At 45.5% G+C, this 21449-nt stretch overlaps 2 protein-coding genes and 1 long non-coding RNA gene across 3 annotated transcripts; 2 read left to right on the forward strand and 1 right to left on the reverse strand.

Annotated features, from left to right (window-relative positions):
• Window positions 1-4127: 4127 nt before the first annotated feature.
• Window positions 4128-8244, forward strand: LOC115539366 (class I histocompatibility antigen, Gogo-C*0101/C*0102 alpha chain-like; the record flags this gene model as incomplete). Its single annotated transcript, XM_030350399.1, has 5 exons — window positions 4128-4395; window positions 4649-4750; window positions 4999-5025; window positions 6884-6954; window positions 7900-8244. Coding segments are annotated over 5 exons (486 nt in total), but the record flags the coding sequence as incomplete, so codon positions are not given.
• Window positions 8245-9984: 1740 nt separating this feature from the next.
• On the forward strand, window positions 9985-16688 carry LOC115539352 (major histocompatibility complex class I-related gene protein-like; the record flags this gene model as incomplete). The annotated part of the gene is made up of 7 exons (XM_030350375.1): window positions 9985-10264; window positions 12014-12292; window positions 13282-13581; window positions 13835-13927; window positions 14182-14202; window positions 14953-15023; window positions 16359-16688. Coding segments are annotated over 7 exons (1062 nt in total), but the record flags the coding sequence as incomplete, so codon positions are not given.
• Window positions 16689-19960: 3272 nt separating this feature from the next.
• On the reverse strand, window positions 19961-21327 carry LOC115539375 (uncharacterized). Its single transcript, XR_003975857.1, has 2 exons — window positions 20848-21327; window positions 19961-20384 (listed from the first exon to the last, which is right to left on the reverse strand). It is a non-coding gene; the product is annotated as an uncharacterized LOC115539375 (long non-coding RNA).
• Between the last annotated feature and the right edge of the window lie 122 nt (window positions 21328-21449).

A 21449-nucleotide genomic window follows, 5' to 3' on the forward strand; every position in this document is an offset into this window, starting at 1 on the left:
CGGGAGTGCCGTGGTCCCGGTCTAGGATGACGGGAGACGAGGCCTCTCTCTCTCTCTCTCTCTCTCTCTCTCTCTCTCTCTGTCTCTGTCTCTGTCTCTGTCCCTCTAGTCTCTCTCTCTCGTCGCTCTCGAATTTTAATTGGGTTTATTGCAGTGATGGACAGTGCCGTTAGCCAATCAGAAGTGAGACATTTGCATGTCATGACTATTTTAATATTTCTTTCACCAAAACCGACTCAGAGGGCATTCATTGCTACTAGTGACCACCGCAAAATCAATGAAAAACGATGCATTAATAGCTTTAAGCAATATAACACGAGTGTGAGTGGGGTTGTTAGTTTATTAAAAATAAATGATAGGGGGGGGGGCCCAGAGGATCAGGGTAAGGTCAGGTTTGCTCAAAAAAGATTGAGAACCACTGGTCTATAGCATATAACCGCGTTGTCTGATTACAGTTTAATTCATTTTTCCCAATTTACCAGCTCTCGTTTTGAAGAATAATCACCGCACCATTCGTTTCAATGGGAATAGCGACGGTCTATACTTTCAACATAAAGTGTACATATTTATAATTTGAAATCCGTCCCAGCCTTTATACCACCGATACTATAGGGTCTATACTAGCATATAACCGCGTTTTCTTATACAGTTTAATGTAACAGTAAGCTGAAAACATCCTAATTAACACCGCAACTGCAAATGAACCACGTGGAGATAACCACGGCAACCGGTCAAACAAAAGTTATTTTTTGCGATCATTCTGCTCGCACATCGATAAACAAATAATCCCCCTATAGCGCGACTGCGGTCCATTAATTAATAAAGAAACTGTTAACCGTGTACACGAAAAAGTAGGGGTTGTGTAAACGTTTACATTTTTTTGTAACCCCCTAATATCCAGTACTCATTATCTTAATTGCTAATTCTTTATCCACAAATATGGTCCCTACAATGGACCAGGAAGTGCTTCATAAAAGGACCTTCTACGTCATCAAGGCAACGCCACCTGTGTTTGGAGTAGGACTTTCACTAAGTGGTTGGCAGACTGGAAAAACACAGGATTTTACACGTGTGTGTGTGTGTGTGTGTGTGTGTGTGTGTGTGTGTGTGTGTGTGTGTGTGTGTGTGTGTGTGTGTGTGTGTGTGTGTGTGTGTGTGTGTGTGTGTGTGTGTGTGTGTGTGTGTAGCTTGTCTGGCTGCCTGGTCACACAGGAAGGCTGTGCTTCACTGGCCTCAGCTCTGAGCTCCAACCCCTCCCATCTGAGAAAGCTGGACCTGAGCTACAATCACCCAGGAGACTCTGGAGCTGCGCTGCTCTCTGCTGGACTGGAGGATCCACGCTGGAGACTGGACACTCTCAGGCATGGAGAGGACAGCTCACCACTCAGGGACAAAGTCTCCTACTAGGATTCATGCTGCTAGATGAAGTGGTTTGAAGAGGCAGCTGTCACTCATGTTGTGTAGAACGTGATGAGACGGCAGATGATGAAGGTGAATGTTTCAACATGCTGCTCTCACTTTGTTTCCCCCCCAGTGTGGAGCACGGTGGAGTGTGGAGGCTGAAACCAGCTCTTAAGAAGTGTAAGTGTCTGTTTGATTCATCACATCACACACTCACTATTGAGACGGGAAGTCCATCCACACAGCAGGAAGTGAGGTCACATCCTACTGGGAATGAAGATGATGGCTGACCTCATGTATCTTCCGTATATTAATACTGTCGACCATCACAGTTAAACCTACTTGTATAAAACCCAGCAGGTATTACATTGTTACATTGAGGGGGGGGCAACCGGGCTGAGGGGGAGGACTAGGGGGGGGGGGGGGGGGTGACAGGGCTGAGGGGGAGGGGGGGAGGGGGGCAACCGGGCTGAGGGGGAGGACTAGGGGGGGGGGGGGTGACAGGGCTGAGGGGGGGGGGTGACCGGGCTGAGGGGGGAGGGGGAGGGGGGATAAAGGGGCTGAGGGAGAGGGGGAGGGGGGGTGACCGGGCTGAGGGGCCGGTGAGGGGGAGGGGGGGCTGTGGGGAGGAGGGGGGGTGAAGGGGCTGAGGGGGGAGGGGTGTGACCGGGCTGAGGGGGGTTGGGGAGGGGGAGGGGATGAGGGGGGGGGGGGGTTGGTGAGGGGGAGGGGCTGAGGGGGGGGGGGGGGTTGGTGAGGGGGAGGGGCTGGGGGGGGGGGGGGGGGTTGGTGAGGGGGAGGGGCTGAGGGGGAGAGGGATGAGGGGGGGGGGGGGCTGAAGAAGAAGAGAGAGCGATCACAAAAAGAGTCTGAAAGAGAATAAAAAGAAGAAGAGCAGCCTGGATCCAAGGAGAGATGTTTGTTGTTGATCTGTTCATAATATTGTCGTTGTTTTCATAACGTTGTTGTTGAGGTGTGTGTATCTATGAATGTGTACATATGTATATGCATGTATGTGTTCATATCTATGTATATGTACATAGAGCGCAGGAGAACAGTACTAGTGATGATGATGAGGATGAAGAGCGGTTCAGCAGCTCATCATGTCTGGTTCTCCCTCAGATGCCTGTGACCTCACACTGGACCCCAACACGGCCCACAGACGACTCTCTCTGTCTGAGGACAACAGGAAGGTGACGTGGGCTGAAGAGGACCAGTCGTGTCCGGATCACCCAGACAGATTTGACTACTGGCCCCTGGTGTTGGGTAGAGAGGCTCTGACTGGCCGCTGTTACTGGGAGGTAGAGTGGGATGGAGCTGCTGTTATAGGAGTGACATACAGAGGAATCACCAGGAGAGGAGTGGGTGATGACAGCCTGCTTGGAGGGAACAACAAGTCCTGGGTTCTTTATTGTTATGGTGGTCGTTACTCTGCCCGGTACAACGGTATAGAGACAGTCCTCCCTCTCCCCCCCGCTGGCTCCACCAGAGTAGGAGTGTATCTGGACCGGCCTGCTGGCTCTCTGTCCTTCTACAGAGTGTCCCCAGGTGGAGGAGGGTCCTCAGACACACTGACACACATCCACACCTTCTGGTCCTCCTTCACCCAGGAGGACCTCCTCCCGGGGGTGGGGGTAGAGGTGTGGGGGGGCAGCGTCTCTGTGATCCCTCAGCGGTAGAGGGGGGGGGGGGGGCGTCGGTTGTAGAAAAAGAAAACGGGCGCGGGGGAGGAGGACACACACACACACACACACACACACACACACACACACACACACACGCACGCACGCACGCACGCACGCACAGAGAGGACTGATGACTCAGTGTCTGTGTTTACACACAATTACATTGTGTCTGTCTGTCTGTCTGTCTGTCTGTCTGTCTGTTCTTTAAAGTATAGCATGATAAACCATGAAAATACTTTTAAGATCTCCCATAGTTAGATAAGCACATTTATTATTTGTAATGTATATAAAATACCTATTGATGGTTCATCTTTGTATATTTTCAGACTTCACCAGTTTTGGTCTTAAGGGCTCTTATATCATCATTTTTGTCATAATCCTGATTTACAATCTGATTTAAAGCAGATTTTATGTTTTATTCTTAATAACCAAGTGGTCTATGGGATAATGTTGCATGTTGTAAATTACTTTAGGCTGAATCTTGATTTTTTTGGGTTCTGTTTGGAACCAAGTGGCTGCAGAACATGTTCAGTTATTAAAGATACGTGCACACCTGTTGATGATTTGTAAAGTCTGCTGCTTCTATTGTTTTAGTCCTTGTGTTTATTGTGTTCATGTGAGGGACTATTTTTCTGTCTCATTTGATAGTGAAGCATAATTGCAATAAACAACTCAGTGGATCCAACTGAATGTTCTCGTGTGTTCAGCCGATGATTTCTTGTTTTATTAGTGATTAATGCTTCCATCAGTGCCTTAAGAATAATAAGATATTAATCACAAATTAAAAATAGAGCAACAAATGTTTTTCTGATATTATTCTGGGACCTCCTCCCTGGGTTTTGGTTGGGGGGGGGAGGGGGCTCTGTGTCGGTTGTAGAAAGAAACCACAGACAGACGACCGGACTCTCTGTCTCTGTCTCTCTCTCTCTCCCTCCCCCCCTCCCCCCACTCTCTCCCCCCACCCCTCTCTCCCCCCCCCCCCCCCCCCCCCCCCGCCCTCTCTCTCCAGAGCGTCCGCGGGTGTCTCTGCTCCAGAGGAGCCCCTCCTCCCCAGTGGTGTGCCATGCTACAGGCTTCTACCCTGACAGGGTGGTGGTGTTCTGGAGGAGAGACGGCCAGGAGCTCCATGAGCAGGTGGACCCCGGGGAGGTCCTCCCCAACCACGACGGGACCTTCCAGGTCAGCGTGGACCTGGACCTCACGGCCGTCCCACAGGAGGACTGGGGGAGGTACGAGTGTGTGGTCCAGCTGAAAGGCATCGAGGACATCTCCACCCCCCTGGACCCCGCCCTCATCAGGACCAACGGGGGTAAGACTGGTGTTGGAGAGGATGGAGGTGGTGGATTGTGGGTAAATGAGTTCCATGAAAAGGGCTAGGCTCAGATCAGTCCCTGAGTGACCCTGAGCTCCAGAACACATTTTAGAGGAATAGTTACACTGACGTTGTGTAGCATCACGTGACCGTAGACATGTGGTTCAATGATGGAGGGCTGGACGGGGGAGGGTCTGTAATAACATCTATTATTACACACCTGATTTTATTTTCTTGATTTACCTTCAAGGCAAGAGTCACCTCCTTGTTTTCATCCTCGTTGGTGTCGCTGTTGCTGCTGCTGTTGCTGCTGCTGCTGCTGTTGGAGTCTTTGTGTACCAGAAGAGGAACGGTGAGTGGATCAAACTCTCCAGGAGGACAAACACCTGATCTCCACCTGCTCTTACTTCCTGTCCCCTTCCTAGAATCGGATTGGTTGTCTTCATACACTGGAGGTCTGGTGGTAGAAACCTCTCCACCTCTGAATGATGAACCTTCTCCAATGTCCACAGAGATGTTGTGGCATTAAGAATATGAAAGTATAATAACATGAGGATATTCACCACTGTTACAACACTAATCATTTCTCTTGATCCTTAGATTCAGACAAGCGTCACAAACCAGTTGGTGAGTAAAATATGTTTTATTGCAATTCTGCTCTTATGATTGATGCTACTACCAATACAGAGACCTTGGTGACTTGTCAAGCTCATTGGACTATACAGCTCTGGAGATCTGGAAACATCTAGATACATATATCTCACTGGACTATACAGCTCTATAGATCTAGATACATCTATCTCACTGGACTATACAGCTCTATAGATCTAGATACATCTAGCTCACTGGACTATACAGCTCTATAGATCTAGATACATCTAGCTCAATGGACTATACAGCTCTATATATCTAGATACATCTATCTCATGACCTCACCTCCTCCCATTCTGCTACATCCCAGGTTCTTCTGACAGCTGCTCTGGGAACACTGAGGGGCAGAATCCTGCTCCTGAGGCCCAACCTCTGACCACAGTCAGTACTTTACCACTTTACAATACTTATTCAGAGTCATATGTTAAAAGTTAGATATTATCAGCAGCCTACTTTATCACAGTAATAGTAATACTTTAACAATAATCATATTTTAACAGTACTTCATCACAGTAATAGATTAACATATATTCAGTCATATTTTAAAGATACAAGATTATATTACAATGTTGTGTTGCGTGTAATGAACTGTATTTTAAATTGCCTCCATCTTGTCTCCTGACTCCTGTGGCACAAAACAAACATAGCAACACTGCACACACACACACTGTCCCCTTCTCTCTCTCTCTCTCTCTCTCTCTCTCTCTCTCTCTCTCTCTCTCTCTCTCTCTCTCTCTCATTCTCTCTCGCTCACACACACACACACACACACACACACACACACACACACACACACACACACAGACCCCATCTACGTAGTTTCCTGGTACAAGAGGACCTGCAGTGTGTATATATCTCGTCACATTAGACTTCAGCAGTAATTGATAAATGTTCAGTCTAGTAAACCGATATCCAGCCCGCGTCGCCTCGTCTGAACCCACGCGGAGGAAAGAGTCACTTTCTCTTTCAGACGACCACGGGATTTATTTGATATCACTACTAATGACTTAGAAAAAATAAACAAACTCCATTCATAGACTATTGGTCAAGAGTCGCCTTGGCCAGAGCCGTAATGATATGCGAATTTGAAGCGTTCATGAGCGACAACAAAACCACAAAATAAGATCTCATAAAGACGCCCCATTTTAACATGAGCAGTTATGGCTCAGAGGAGATAACCCCTCCCACTTTATGGCTCAGTGGAGATAACCCCTCCCACTTTATGGCTCAGAGGAGATAACCCCTCCCACTTTATGGCTCAGAGGAGATAACCCCTCCCACTTTATGGCTCAGAGGAGATAACCCCTCCCACTTTATGACTCAGAGGAGATAACCCCTCCCACTTTATGGCTCAGAGGAGATAACCCCTCCCACTTTATGGCTCAGAGGAGATTCAGATAAGCGTCACAAACCAGTTGGTGAGTAAAATATGTTTTATTGCAGTTCTGCTCTTATGATTAATGCTACTACCAATACAGAGACCTTGGTGACTTGTCTAGCTCATTGGACTATACAGCTCTGAAGATCTGGAAGCATCTAGATACATATATCTCACTGGACTATACAGCTCTATAGATCTAGATACATCTAGCTCAGTGGACTATACAGCTCTATAGATCTAGATCCATCTAGCTCACTGGACTATACAGCTCTATAGATCTAGATCCATCTAGCTCAGTGGACCATACAGCTCTATAGATCTAGATACATCTAGCTCAGTGGACTATACAGCTCTATAGATCTAGATCCATCTATCTCACTGGACTATACAGCTCTATAGATCTAGATACATCTAGCTCATGACCTCACCTCCTCCCATTCTGCTACATCCCAGGTTCTTCTGACAGCTGCTCTGAGAACACTGAGGGGCAGAATCCGGCTCCTGAGGCCCAACCTCTGACCACAGTCAGTTCTTTACCACTTTACAATACTTATTCAGAGTCATATGTTGAAAGTTATATATTATCAGCAACCTACTTTATCACAGTAATAGTAATACTTAAACAATAATCCATCTCAGTGATAGATTAACAGCCATATGTTAACGGAACTTCATCACAGTAATAGATTAACATTCATATGTTAACGGAATTTCATCACAGTAATAGATTAATAGTTATATTTTAAAGATACAAGATTATTTTACAATGTTGTGTTGCGTGTAATGAACTGTATGTTAAATTGCCTCCATCTTGTCTCCTGACTCCTGTTGCACAAAACAAACATACCCACACTGCACACACACGCACTCTCCCCTTCTCGCTCGCTCACTCACTCACTCACTCACTCTCACACAGACCCCATCTACGTAGTTTCCTGGTACAAGAGGACCTACAGTGTGTATATATCCTGTCACATTAGACTTCAGCAGTAATTGATAAATGTTCAGTCTAGTAAACCGATATCCAGCCCGCGTCGCCTCGTCTGAACCCACGCGGAGGAAAGAGTCACTTTCTCTTTCAGACGACCACGGGATTTATTTGATATCAGTACTAATGACTTAGAAAGAATAAACAAACTTCATAGACTACTGGTCAAGAATCGCCTTGGCCAGAGCCGCATGATAGACGAATTTGAAGCATTCATGAGCGACAACAATACCAAAAAATAAGATCTCATAAAGACGCCCCATTGTAACATGAGCAGCTATGACTCAGAGGAGATAACCCCTCCCACTCTATGGCTCAGAGGAGATAACCCCTCCCACTGTATGACTCAGTGGAGATAACCCCTCCCACTTTATGACTCAGTGGAGATAACCCCTCCCACTCTATGGCTCAGAGGAGATAACCCCTCCCACTTTATGGCTCAGAGGAGATAACCCCTCCCACTGTCACTCTGCGTTCACAGGCCGTGACTGCCCTCTAGTGGAGGAGATGAGAGCAGAGGAAGACGGGGCAGGATGGGCCTACAACTGGTGTACAGTATTATGTATAAAGGTTGCTGTTTGAGATAATGCTTTGTAATCTACAGTTGGTTTATAAAGTAACTAATGTACTGTTACTGATATTTACTGATGTTATTATGCAGTTTTTGCTGTTGCGGGTGGATAATTCTCAATGTAATCTACCGTTGGTTTATAAAGTAACCAATACACTTACAAATACATCACAGATGTTATTAAGCAGCTGTTTTAGGTGGAGAATGAGATTGCAACCGAACTATTAAATAAATAAAGAATTTTTGTACGGTGAACTTTGTGTTGAATGAATAGTTGTTTTATTTTCCCACTAACACTTAACGTTAAAACATACAGACGCAGGCGTATCGCCTCCAAATGTATGCTGGGTAATAATGTGTTAATCCCATAGCTGCCCACAGAGTCGATGCGTCCTCATCAATCACTTGTCAACAGAGCAGAATTCGGCCAACAACCCTGAGCAGGTTATTAAAGAGACACAGGGACTGTCCAGTCTGAAACAACATTAGAATAGTTCACATTCTATGGATAAAATAACATTCTTATTGCTGAATTAATTTAACAAAAGTCATTATGAATCTGAACTAATATGTGTGAAAGCAGAGCTGGAGAGACTTGACTTGACCTGTGAGACTGGACTCTGACTCCCTGCTGTGAGACTGGACTCAGACTCCCTGCTGTGAGACTGGACTCAGACTCCCTGCTGTGAGACTGGACTCTGACTCCCTGCTGGGAGACTGTTCTGGACTTAATATTAAGCCTATAAAATATATTAATAATAATAATAATAATGCATTTTATTTATAAAAACGCCTTTCAGGTCACTCAAGGACACTGTACATCACACACAATAAAACACACAATGAAATATACAAAAAACGTGATAAAATAGACATAGAAAGGACAACATAATAAGTTAAAATACATAGGGCAGAATGGCAGGAAGCATGGAGGTTAGAGAGAGTAGGCAGTCCGAAACAGGTGGGTTTTTAGTTGTGCTTTGAAAATGGGGAGAGAGTCACAGTTTCGGAGGTCGGGTGGTAGAGAGTTCCAGAGCTGGGGAGCAGAGCGACTGAAGGCTCTGCCCCCCATAGTGCTGAGGCGGGCAGGGGGCACAGAGAGGTGGATGGAGGAGGAGGATCTATTATTTGTATTCTGTCACTGGAAACGTCATTCACTTCTCTTTTTCGCTTCAGTCTGAAGACTGGTTGAAGTAGTCCAACCGCCATTTGTTTGGCGGTTGGACGACTAGAATAACAGAGATTAGTATCGTAAAGTTGGGCAAGAAAATAAAAGTTACTATCAATATATTTAAATACTACCCATAACCTGATATTGCGAAGCTTATCTTCTAATTAAATGTATCCATGTTTCAAAGTGAACTGGTTTTGTGTGGAATGAGTCTTTGTGTAGGCATGAGTGCTTTGGTTTAAGATAAATGCACAATAGGATAAACACACTATAGGGGACCTATTTATTATTATTTTCTATTTTTTATAATAATTCAAAGAAAATGTATAAGTTGATCACTATTGAATTACAGTAACATTTCACAGTTGGTTGTGGTATTCGTTATGGTCTAAGATTGCATGACTTATTATAGTAATAGCCTTGTTTTTATACAGGCTAGGTTTTAGTAGCCTATTAGATATTCCCCAGGAGAAACAGACACTTTTCTGCTCCGGTGGCCAGGAGCAGAACATTTCTTGTTTATGTTAATTCAAGCGATACATACGTTTATTTGTCTATAGAAAATAATCGGAGGTAACTTCCGTCCAGCCACAGTACTTCCGTCACGCCAGGGTGTTCTGTCACGCCAGGGTGTTGTTCTCCGGGGCTGCAGCTGGACCCTACTCGGGGGGGGAGGTAGGGGGGGCTGGTTGTCTGTGTGTGGCTGCATGTGTGGAGTGCATGTGTGTGTGTGTACGTGTGTGCATGTGTCAAGTGATGTACAGCATTAACCTGTCTGTCTGTCTGTCTGTCTGTCTGTCTGTCTGTCTGTCTGTCTGTCTGTCTGTCTGTCCACAGTGATTCACTCTCTGAGGTATTTCGACACGGTGTCGTCTGGCCTCTCATCCTTTCCAGAGTTTGTGTCTGTTGGGATGGTGGATGAGGTTCAGATGTTTCACTATGACAGCGTCAGTGAGAGAGCCGTACCCAAACAGGCCTGGATGGACCAGGTCATCACAGAGGACCCAGACTACTGGGAGTGGCAGACTGGAAGATATCAGGGTGAGCAGCAGGTCTACAAGGTCAACGTAGAGACGGCTAAGAAGCGCTTCAACCAGACGGGAGGTATGTTCATACATTATATATGTACACGCACACACACACACACAGGAGCACACACACACACGCAGGAGCACACACACACACTAGGGCTGTCACTTTTTCCAAAAATGAAATTCGAACGAATTTCGAATGTCCATAATTAATTTGAATGGTATTCAAATTAATTATAGAACACGACAACAGTCTTGATTTTTTATGTTGCTCTTTTTATTTCTTGTGGAAATCACGTATACCTACTGAATTCATAACAGCACAGGATAAAAACACATCTTTGATAACACATTTGTGAACACAACAAGAGGAAAATCCGACACACAAGTGCGGCTGTCTTTTACACATTAACAATAACTCGCGCGGCTGTACACTCTGTGCTGCTCCGCTCGGCAGTTGTTCCTCTGCTGCTACATTTCGGTGGTAAGCTAGCAGATGAGTGCGCAAATTTGATGTTGTCGATAAGTACGACAGCTCTCTTTTACAAAGACGACAAACGGCCTTGTCTTTGTTTGTGACTTTTCCACCCACGGTGTAAAAGCCAAAATGCTTCCATACGCTGCTTTTTAAATGTGATGGTGTCGGTATGGTCCGCTCAGCATTGTACTCCTCGCAATTCTCCATTTTTAATAGCAATTTTTTAATAGCTGTATCTCGGTTCGCGTTCTCTTCAGTTACGTTTTGTTTCAAAGCCCTCTTGGCCTATCTGTATCGAATGTTGATTCAACATTCGATACAGATAGCCAGACCAAGAGGGTCGGCAACAGGTCAAACTGATATACAATTTTAGCGCGCCCTCTGCTGGATCGAAAGCAGACTACTTAAAACGGTCTGAAGTTCTTATGAGACGGCAGCCAGACAGTTCGAATGGAGAATTACACTTCGAATTCGAACTTTTCACCCCACCTTCAAACGAATATTCGAACTTTGAATAAAAAGTGACAGCCCTAACACACACACACACACACAAAGGAGCACACACACACACACACACGCAGGAGCACACACACACGTTTCCATGACTACCAACATACCCACATGTCCAGAGGCCACAGTACTGACCACAGAGGGCATCCCATAATACCTCTAGAGCAGCACCCAGACAGACAGACAGTTAACCTACAGACAGACAGACAGACAGTTAACCTTCAGACAGACAGACAGTTAACCTACAGACAGACAGACAGTTAACCTACAGACAGACAGACAGTTAACCTACAGACAGACAGTTAACCTAGAGACAGACAGACAGTTAACCTACAGACAGACAGACAGTTAACCGACAGACAGACAGACAGTTAACATACAGACAGACAGTTAACCTACAGACAGACAGACAGTTAACCTACAGACAGACAGACAGTTAACCTACAGTCAGACAGTTAACCTACAGACAGACAGACAGTTAACCTACAGACAGACAGACAGTTAACCTACAGACAGACAGTTAACCTACAGACAGACAGACAGTTCACCTACCGACAGACAGTTAACCTACAGACAGACAGACAGACAGTTCACCTACCGACAGACAGACAGTTCACCTACCGACAGACAGACAGTTCACCTACCGACAGACAGACAGTTAACCTACAGACAGACAGTTAACCTACAGACAGACAGTTAACCTACCGACAGTCAGACAGTTAACCTACAGACAGACAGTTAACCTCTCTCTCTCTCTCTCTCTCTCTCTCTCTCTCTCTCTCTCTCTCTCTCTCTCTCTCTCTCTCTCTCTCTCTCTCTCTCTCAGGTGCCCAGGTGCCCAGGTGTTTCAGAGGATGTATGGCTGTGAATGGGATGATGAGGATGATACTACTGATGGTCATGAACAGTATGCCTACGATGGAGAGGACTTCCTAGCGTTTGACCTGAAGACCCTGACCTGGGTCGCTCCAGTACGTCAGGCTGTCTCCACCAAACTGAGATTGGATCAGGATAGAGCTCTGAATCAATACAGGAAGAACTACTACACCAAGGAGTGTGTTGATTGGCTGAAGAAGTACCTGGCCTATGGGAAGAGCACTCTGCAGAGAACAGGTAGAGTCACATGACCTGGTGGGCGTCACCGACTCGTCTGGTGGATTAACTGATACACTACACCAGCAGTGCCCCCCCCCGTCGTCGTTTTTTTTTAATCAAAAGTAACATTAAATGTAGGCTACAAGATGTGTAATTTTATCATGCACAAAAATCATGCGCATATCACATGAATAACATATTCACATCACCTGAATAATCAAGTGAGTAACAGTTAACTATCAGACCAATCGCTAAACACATCACCAGACTTGATGTAAGCTATATTGTAAGACGCCAACATCCCGCTTTCACTTTGATTGACGTTCCGGGCGAACAGGATGTTGATTGTAGGACGCCTTGAACGGTGATCCCTCAGAGACTGGAGTAGGCCGGATCTTTGGATGCCTTGTCAGGATGTTTTTTAAATGAATGTTCCTGTAACCGTGAGGGTTTCATGGCCTCATTAGAGAAAACGTGATCTCAGAGCAGGCACATAGGTAAACCACTGTTGATCTCTGAAGGAATAAATCCATCATTTATGCAATTTACATTTTACTGTCTGCACTTTTTCTTGCTATCCGCCATGTTTCATTGTGTTGTGTTGTGTTATTGAACTGTTAACCCGTGAACTTGGGTTATGTTTATCATCGTTACTATAGAGATCATGACGATAGCTGCTGTAACGGGAGTCCGGGCGTGTGCAGGACCGAACCGCGCTGTATGATCCCTGTTACACTGAGCACAGAGAGTGAAGAGTAGCTGAGACGGTAGAGGGGTTAGAAACTCATGAAGGAAAATAGGCTATTTACTATTAACCATGAAGTTTAAAATCAAAAAGATTTTTATTTTCTCTCTCTCACTCCCCCCCCCCCCCTCTCTCTCTCTCCCCCCCCCCTCTCTCTCTCTCTCCCTCTCCCCCCCTCTCTCTCTCTCCCCCCTCTCTCTCTCTCCCCCCTCTCTCTCTCTCTCTCCCCCCCCCCTCCCCCCCCCCCCCCCTCTCTCTCCAGAGCGTCCGCGGGTGTCTCTGCTCCAGAGGAGCCCCTCCTACCCAGTGGTGTGCCATGCTACAGGCTTCTACCCAGACAGGGTGGTGGTGTTCTGGAGGAGAGACGGCCAGGAGCTCCATGAGCAGGTGGTCCCCGGGGAGGTCCTCCCCAACCACGACGGGACCTTCCAGGTCAGCTTGGACCTGGACCTCACGGCCGTCCCACAGGAGGACTGGGGGAGGTACGAGTGTGTGGTCCAGCTGAAAGGCATCGAGGACATCCCCACCCCCCTGGACCCCGCCCTCATCAGGACCAACGGGGGTAAGACTGGTGTTGGAGAGGATGGAGGTGGTGGATTGTGGGTAAATGAGTTCCATGAATAGGGCTAGGCTCAGATCAGTCCCTGAGTGACCCTGAGCTCCAGAACACATTTGAGAGAAATAGTTACACTGACGTTGTGTAGCATCACGTGACCGTAGACATGTGGTTCAATGATGGACGGTTGGACGGGGGAGGGTCTGTAATAACATCTATTATTACACACCTGATTTTATTTTCTTTATTTACCTTCAAGGCAAGAGTCACCTCCTTGTTGTCATCCTCGTTGGTGTCGCTGTTGTTGTTGCTGCTGCTGTTGTTGGAGTCTTTGTGTACCAGAAGAGGAACGGTGAGTGGATCAAACTCTCCAGGAGGACAAACACCTGATCTCCACCTGCTCTTACTTCCTGTCCCCTTCCTAGAATCTGATTGGTTGTCTTCATACACTGGTGGTCTGGTGGTAGAAACCTCTCCACCTCTGAATGATGAACCTTCTCCAACGTCCACAGAGATGTTGTGGCATTAAGAATATGAAAGTATAATAACATGAGGATATTCACCACTGATACAACACTAATCATTTCTCTTGATCCTTATATTCAGACAAGCGTCACAAACCAGTTGGTGAGTAAAATATGTTTTATTGCAGTTCTGCTCTTATGATCAATGCTACTACCAATACAGAGTCCTTGGTGATCTTGGTGACTGGTCTAGCTCATTGGACTATACAGCTCTGTAGATCTGGAAACATCTAGATGCATCTATCTCACCGGACTATACAGCTCTATAGATCTAGATCCATCTAGCTCACTGGACTATACAGCTCTATATATCTAGATACATCTAGCTCATTGGACTATACAGCTCTGTAGATCTAGATACATCTAGCTCACTGGACTATACAGCTCTATAGATCTGGATACATCTAGCTCACTGGACTATACAGCTCTATAGATCTAGATACATCTAGCTCACTGGACTATAAAGCTCTATAGATCTAGAAACATCAAGCTCACTGGACTATACAGTTCTATAGATCTAGATCCATCTAGCTCAGTGGACTATACAGCTCTATAGATCTAGAAACATCAAGCTCACTGGACTATACAGCTCTATAGATCTAGATCCATCTATCTTACTGGACTATACAGCTCTATAGATCTAGATCCATCTAGCTCACTGGACTATACAGCTCTATAGATCTAGATACATCTAGCTCACTGGACTATACAGCTCTATAGATCTAGATACATCTAGCTCAGTGGACTATACAGCTCTATAGATCTAGATACATCTAGCTCAGTGGATACAGCTCTATGGATCTAGATCCATCTAGCTCATGACCTCACCTCCTCCCATTCTGCTACATCCCAGGTTCTTCTGACCGCTGCTCTGAGAACACTGAGGAGCAGAATCCGGCTCCTGAGGCCCAACCTCTGACCACAGTCAGTACTTTACCACTTTACAATACTTATTCAGAGTCATATGTTAAAAGTTATATATTATCAGCAGCCTACTTTATCACAGTAATAGTAATACTTTAACAATAATCCATCTCAGTGATAGATTAACAGCCATATGTTAACGGAACTTCATCACAGTAATAGATTAACAGTCATATGTTAACAGTACTTCATCACAGTAATAGATTAATAGTCATATTTTAACAGTACTTCATCACAGTAATAGATTAACAGTCATCTTTTAACAGTACTTCATCACAGTAATGGATTAACATTCATATTTTAAAGATACAAGATTATTTTACAATGTTGTGTTGCGTGTAATGAACTGTATTGTAAATTGCCTCCATCTTGTCTCCTGACTCCTGTGGCACAAAACAAACATACCCACACTGCACATACATGCACTCTCCCCTTCTCTCTCACTCACTCACTCACTCACTCACTCACTCACTCACTCACTCACTCACTCACTCACTCACTCACTCACTCACTCACTCACTCACTCACTCACTCACTCACTCACACACACACACACACAGACCCCATCTACGTAGTTTCCTGGTACAAGAGGACCTACAGTGTGTATACATCCTGTAACATTAGACTTCAGCAGTAATTGATAAATGTTCAGTCTAGTAAACCGATATCCAGCCCGCGTCGCCTCGTCTGAACCCACGCGGAGGAAAGAGTCACTTTCTCTTTCAGACGACCACGGGAGTTATTTGATATCAGTACTAATGACTTAGAAAAAATCAACAAAGTCCATTCATAGACTATTGGTCAAGAGTCGCCTTGGCCAGAGCCGTAATTATATGCGAATTTGAAGCGTTCATGAGCGACAACAATACCACAAAATAAGATCTCATAAAGACGCCCCATTTTAACATGAGCAGCTATGACTCAGAGGAGATAACCCCTCCCACTTTATGGCTCAGAGGAGATAACCCCTCCCACTTTATGACTCAGTGGAGATAACCCCTCCCACTTTATGGCTCAGAGGAGATAACCCCTCCCACTTTATGACTCAGTGGAGATAACCACTCCCACTCTATGGCTCAGAGGAGATAACCCCTCCCACTGTATGACTCAGAGGAGATAACCCCTCCCACTTTATGACTCAGTGGAGATAACCCCTCCCACTTTATGGCTCAGAGGAGATAACCCCTCCCACTTTATGACTCAGTGGAGATAACCCCTCCCACTTTATGGCTCAGAGGAGATAACCCCTCCCACTTTATGACTCAGTGGAGATAACCACTCCCACTCTATGGCTCAGAGGAGATAACCCCTCCTACTGTCACTCTGCATTCACAGGCCGTGACTGCCCTCTAGTGGAGGAGATGAGAGCAGAGGAAGACGGGGCAGGATGGGCCTACAACTGGTGTACAGTATTATGTATAAATGTTGCTGTTTGAGATGATGCTTTATAATCTACGGTTGGTTTATAGAGTAACTAATGTATTGTTACTGAAATTGACTGATGTTATTATGCAGTTTTTGCTGTTGCGGGTGGATAATTCTCTATGTATTCTACCGTTGGTTTATAAAGTAATGCGTCTTTCTACAGTCCTGGAAGACACGTCTTTAATCCTGGAGTTGAGGGTGGCTCTGTTTGGTAATCCATTAAAGATAACCTCTGAACTGCTCAGCCTCCTTCATGTATCCTCCATCGGAGATCAGAGAAGGGCTACAGACAACGATTTCATAGCAAAGTACGCACACAGCTCGGTCCTTCAGGGAACAAATCCGACTTTCATCCATACACATCCTCTCATAAACAGTAAATCATGCGCATAAATACAAAACATTGGAATAAAAAGGAACACACTGCAATCTCAGAAGAACTCATGGGTAAAAAATGCAGGATGCCTTTTAATTTAAAAAATGCGCAGACATAAAAATACAAAAACATAGCAAAAGCATTCAGGAAGTATTAAAAACACACAAATAAGTGCTGGCAGATAATGTGATAAAAAATAGATAAAACTGAGTAAATAAATAAATAAATGGGTATATGAAATAAAGATAAATAAGGCATAGTGAAACCATTCACACATTCATACCATCCTTCACATAAAAGAAGCCTCCAACAGAATAAAAGGAAGAGTGAAAGAGGTGGAAGGCCTCAATAGATCATGATGTGAAGGAAGCAACAGTAAGGATAAAAACGTGTAACATATTAAAACGCACAGTCGACCCGACGCCATGCAGGGAACCCCCCAGGAGGAGTCCCGGGACCCCCCAGCGCCCCCAGCAGCGTCCCAGTGCGGCCCCTACTCCCTGATGCTCCGCCTCCTTCCTCTGTCTGTCCGCCCAGCACGCCTTCACCTCCAGCCCGGTGATGAACAGTGAGGTGATGGGGTGAGTTTGGAAGTGTTGGACGATGTGAGTGTTGAGAGTGCCTATGTGTGTAGTATATAAGTGCTGTTTAAGTCGGGAGAGTGGCTTTGGTGTGGAGGGGGGGGCTCTGATATCTGTGGAGAAGTGGCCCCCACCAGGACATCCTGGAGGTTCTGTTTTTCCTGTAAGGAAAAAACAGAACCTACCCCCACTAGACTTACTTTTGCGGGAGCTGGGTGTCTCTCCACCCCCACTGGACTCAGCATCGCCTGGTGGATGTCAGAGTCCAAATCGCACAGCACAGCCTGGTGGCTGACGTTCAACTGAGGAGGAGGCGGGCTGGGGAGCCTACAAGGACAGGACTGACGGCAGGGTCTCCGGGAGAGGCCGTCTGCGTTGCCGTGAAGCTGGCCAGGGCGATGGATGATCTCAAAGTGGTATTCGCTAAGTCTCTCGAGCCACCTGGCGAGCTGTCCCTCAGGCTCCTTCATCCTTGTTAGGCACCGAAGGCTGCTGTGGTCGGTGCACATGTGAAGCGCCACCCCAGGAGATACTGGGGACAGTGTGCCATGAAGTTGACCATGGCTAGCAGTCCTCGCCGTGTGGTGCAGTAATTCTGTTCAGTTGTGGACAGCTTGCGGCTTCCATAGGTGAGCACACGTTCCACACCCTGCTGAACCTGCGAGAGAACAGCGCCGATGCCGACGTCACTGGCGGTCTGTGTCCAGTATCATGTTGTCTTGCCTCGAGGGGGTCGCCCAGGATTGGCGCGGTTGTTAGCAGGCTTTTCAGTTCGTTAAATGCTGCCTGGCATTCCTCAGACCAAGAAAACTGGGCTTGTTTCTTGGTCAGGACATGGAGAGGTTCTGCAATGGACGCAAAGTCTTTAACGAACACACCCATACTAAGATGCAAGACCCACAAAGCGACGGACATCTTGGAGCGACGTCGGTGTTGGCCATTCATGCACTTCCTGGACTTTGTTGAAGTCACTGGCCACACCGCTCTCTGAAAGAATTGGGCCGGACATCCCATTCAAACCGTCCCTTCGTGGTCGCCAATGTTACACCTTTCCTGCTCTTTGGCTCCCAGACCGTAGTCGGGGAGCACAGGGGAGACGTTCCCTCCAGGGCCGATGTCCTTTCGGGGGGGTAACACCCTTCACTATGACCGGCAGTGGGTCTGGTCTTAGGTCGGAATGACACAGGCACTGATTCTTGACGGCTGGATACTTTATTCCACAGTTTCAACGACCTACAGTACACATCTGCACCGAACGTAACCGGACTCGTTCCGTTCTTCCCTAGACTGACACACGCTATCGCTCGCTCACTCTCTCGTTCACTCTCTCGCTGGCGTCACTCACACACACAGTCATTCTCGCGCACACACATACGCTACTCTCGTAACACAAGGTTGGCTTACCACGAGCTGTTACATTGTGAAACTATGGTATATGCTCCTGTAGAAGTAATAGAGATTAATGCAAAGTTTTGAGACGATATTATTCGCGATGCCACAATCCTAAAGTGTAACACGACGTCTCTGATTGGTGAAGCTCGGTGTTACCATGGAAACATTTACCCCCGGCGCGAAAGTCAAGTCGTCGATGACTGCTTCCACTGATGGTGCTATCCATTTGTATGGTACGCCAACCCGTACGAGTCGTAAGGTGTAAATCTCAGAGCTTTATTGTGGCATTTCACGGAGGCACGCACCCTTTTGGTGGTAGTAAACCTTCCGAAACCTTCCTACTCGTAGTTCTGAGAGTAGACCGAGTCAGGGCTGGACTGGGGAAATTTTTCAGGCCGGGCATTTTTAACCAAGAGCAGGCCACCACCAGGTATTGACGGGGAAAAATGTAAGCGCGCTGTGTGACAGCGTGGGTTTTTTCCCCAACTGCTTTTGACATGCGTACCCCTTAAGCCTTTTTGTCACACCATGAGTACCCCTTCACTCATGCAATGAATATGCTGCACACATTCGTTAATTTATCCACATACCCCCTGCAGTTTGCTTGCGCACCTCAGGTGGTATATGTACCATATACCCCTTGTTGGGAATCACTGCCTTAAACGATCAATGTGCACTAGGAGACGCAAACATTTTAACACTATGAGAAGCATTATGAAAAGTTCTCCCAAAATACTGTTAGGCTTATCAAAAGTATGATCTATTGACCGTAGGTCACATTACTTTTTAGACATGTCATTTCTTTCAACCTTGTTACTTAAATTTAAGTAAAGGAATTATATTAAAAAATATTAATTAATTCATTTTAGTTAATATAATTATAATAAATGTAATACTGTAGGCTAAACTATGAACAATATATCATTACTTGTGTGATACAATGCATTATTAAAGCAAGAAATGACTGGATGACTGTACCAATGACTGGATGCAAAGGCTGACCTAAAATTGCAATACACAAAAAGGCCACAAGATGTTTATCTCACTACAAGCTACAAGTAACAGCAAGGATTTCTCTTATTACCAATTTGTGTTGCTAATCAACTGTCAATACAAAATAAAATGTTAGGTGTGTGAAATTATGCCAGGACTTGGAAAGAATAGGATTTTCATCCATTTAATTTTGAATATAAAATAAAAAGTGATGACACACATAACAATTGAAGTTAAACACTTATATTTACAATGAGTCAATAATTACTTAACTGTACAAAATAAAATAAATTGCTTAACTTAACAAATCACTTAACTGTACAAAATAAATAGAAAAAATAAAGTAAATAAATACACAATTATACTGTATATTAAGAATATGAATATCAATAAAACAAACATTAAAACGAAAAGGAATGGGTAACTTACATGCAGCATGCAAACCAATGAGAGCTTTCAAATGGACCAGAACACACACACACACACACACACACACACACACACACACACACTCCAACAAGTGGGAGAGATGCTGATGCTATCCCATCTGCCTCTTCTCAGCAGCAACACCCAGCACTCCTTAAGCATGGGAACCTTAAAAAAGATGAAAAGACATAAGAAAGATAGAAATGTGAGAAAAATAACACAGGTGATCATAGTAGTGCATTTCAACTCTACAAAAACGTTCTAAGACTGTGACACAGTAAATGCGTATTCAGATCTAATGTTTTAATTCTAAATGACAGTGATTCTAATATAAGGTCTCAGTCACACAAATACAACGAATAAAGAATAAATAAACAACCTGGCTGCGGCAGCGTTGTAGCTAGCCATGCACACCATTTAACCTAGCCTAGCCACCTAGCCTAGGTGACATGACTGGCAGTGAGCAGCACCAAAATAATATCCGACGGTCCGACATTAATTCATATCTGAGTGACAAGGTTAGACAGCACGTAACTTCGACAGAAGATCAATATTTCTTTCTCACACATATGTCTGATTTATAAACATTTTGCTGTTCATTAATTAATAGCTGAAGTTAACCTTGACTTACCGTCATGGCCGCCTCGTCCACCTGCTGTCGAGCATCTTCTCCTCCACTACCTGTTGATGCTGCTGCTGCAGATGTGGAGGCTCCATGTCCACGAGCAGCAAACATATCAGCTATTTTTAGGCATTTCGTAGCATCTGCCTGAAGGGCTGCTTTTTTCTGGTCCCTGGCTCTTTCAGCGCCACCCTTTCTTTTCTTCCCACTAGGGTCCATATTGCCCGTTTTCGATCTGCCTGCTAGCAGTGGCTAACCAACCAAGTCACCAACGGAGGCTGAGATGGAGGGGTAGGCGTAATTGGCCTGCCCCTCACCTCATTGGCCCAGGCTTCAATCAATCATGATAAAGGGCAGATCTGCCAGTTTAACTTGCATTAACTTGAATTGACGTTAATGTGGCCTGCATTGAAGTTAACGTGGCCTGCTACGTAAGACGCGAGTTTGGCATGAATAAAAAAAAAAAAAAAAGGCTTCAGGCCACCGGGCATATGCCCGCCATACCCTATGCCCAGTCCAGCGGTGGACCGAGTGCAGTGAAGCTGATGGTGTGTTCCTCAATCCTCGGACGCTAGGATTCCGAGTCGAAAGTCGAAGATCTCAAAGCTTTC

The sequence above is a fragment of the Gadus morhua genome, unplaced genomic scaffold (genome assembly GCF_902167405.1).
Source record: "Gadus morhua unplaced genomic scaffold, gadMor3.0, whole genome shotgun sequence".
Lineage (NCBI taxonomy): Eukaryota > Metazoa > Chordata > Actinopteri > Gadiformes > Gadidae > Gadus > Gadus morhua.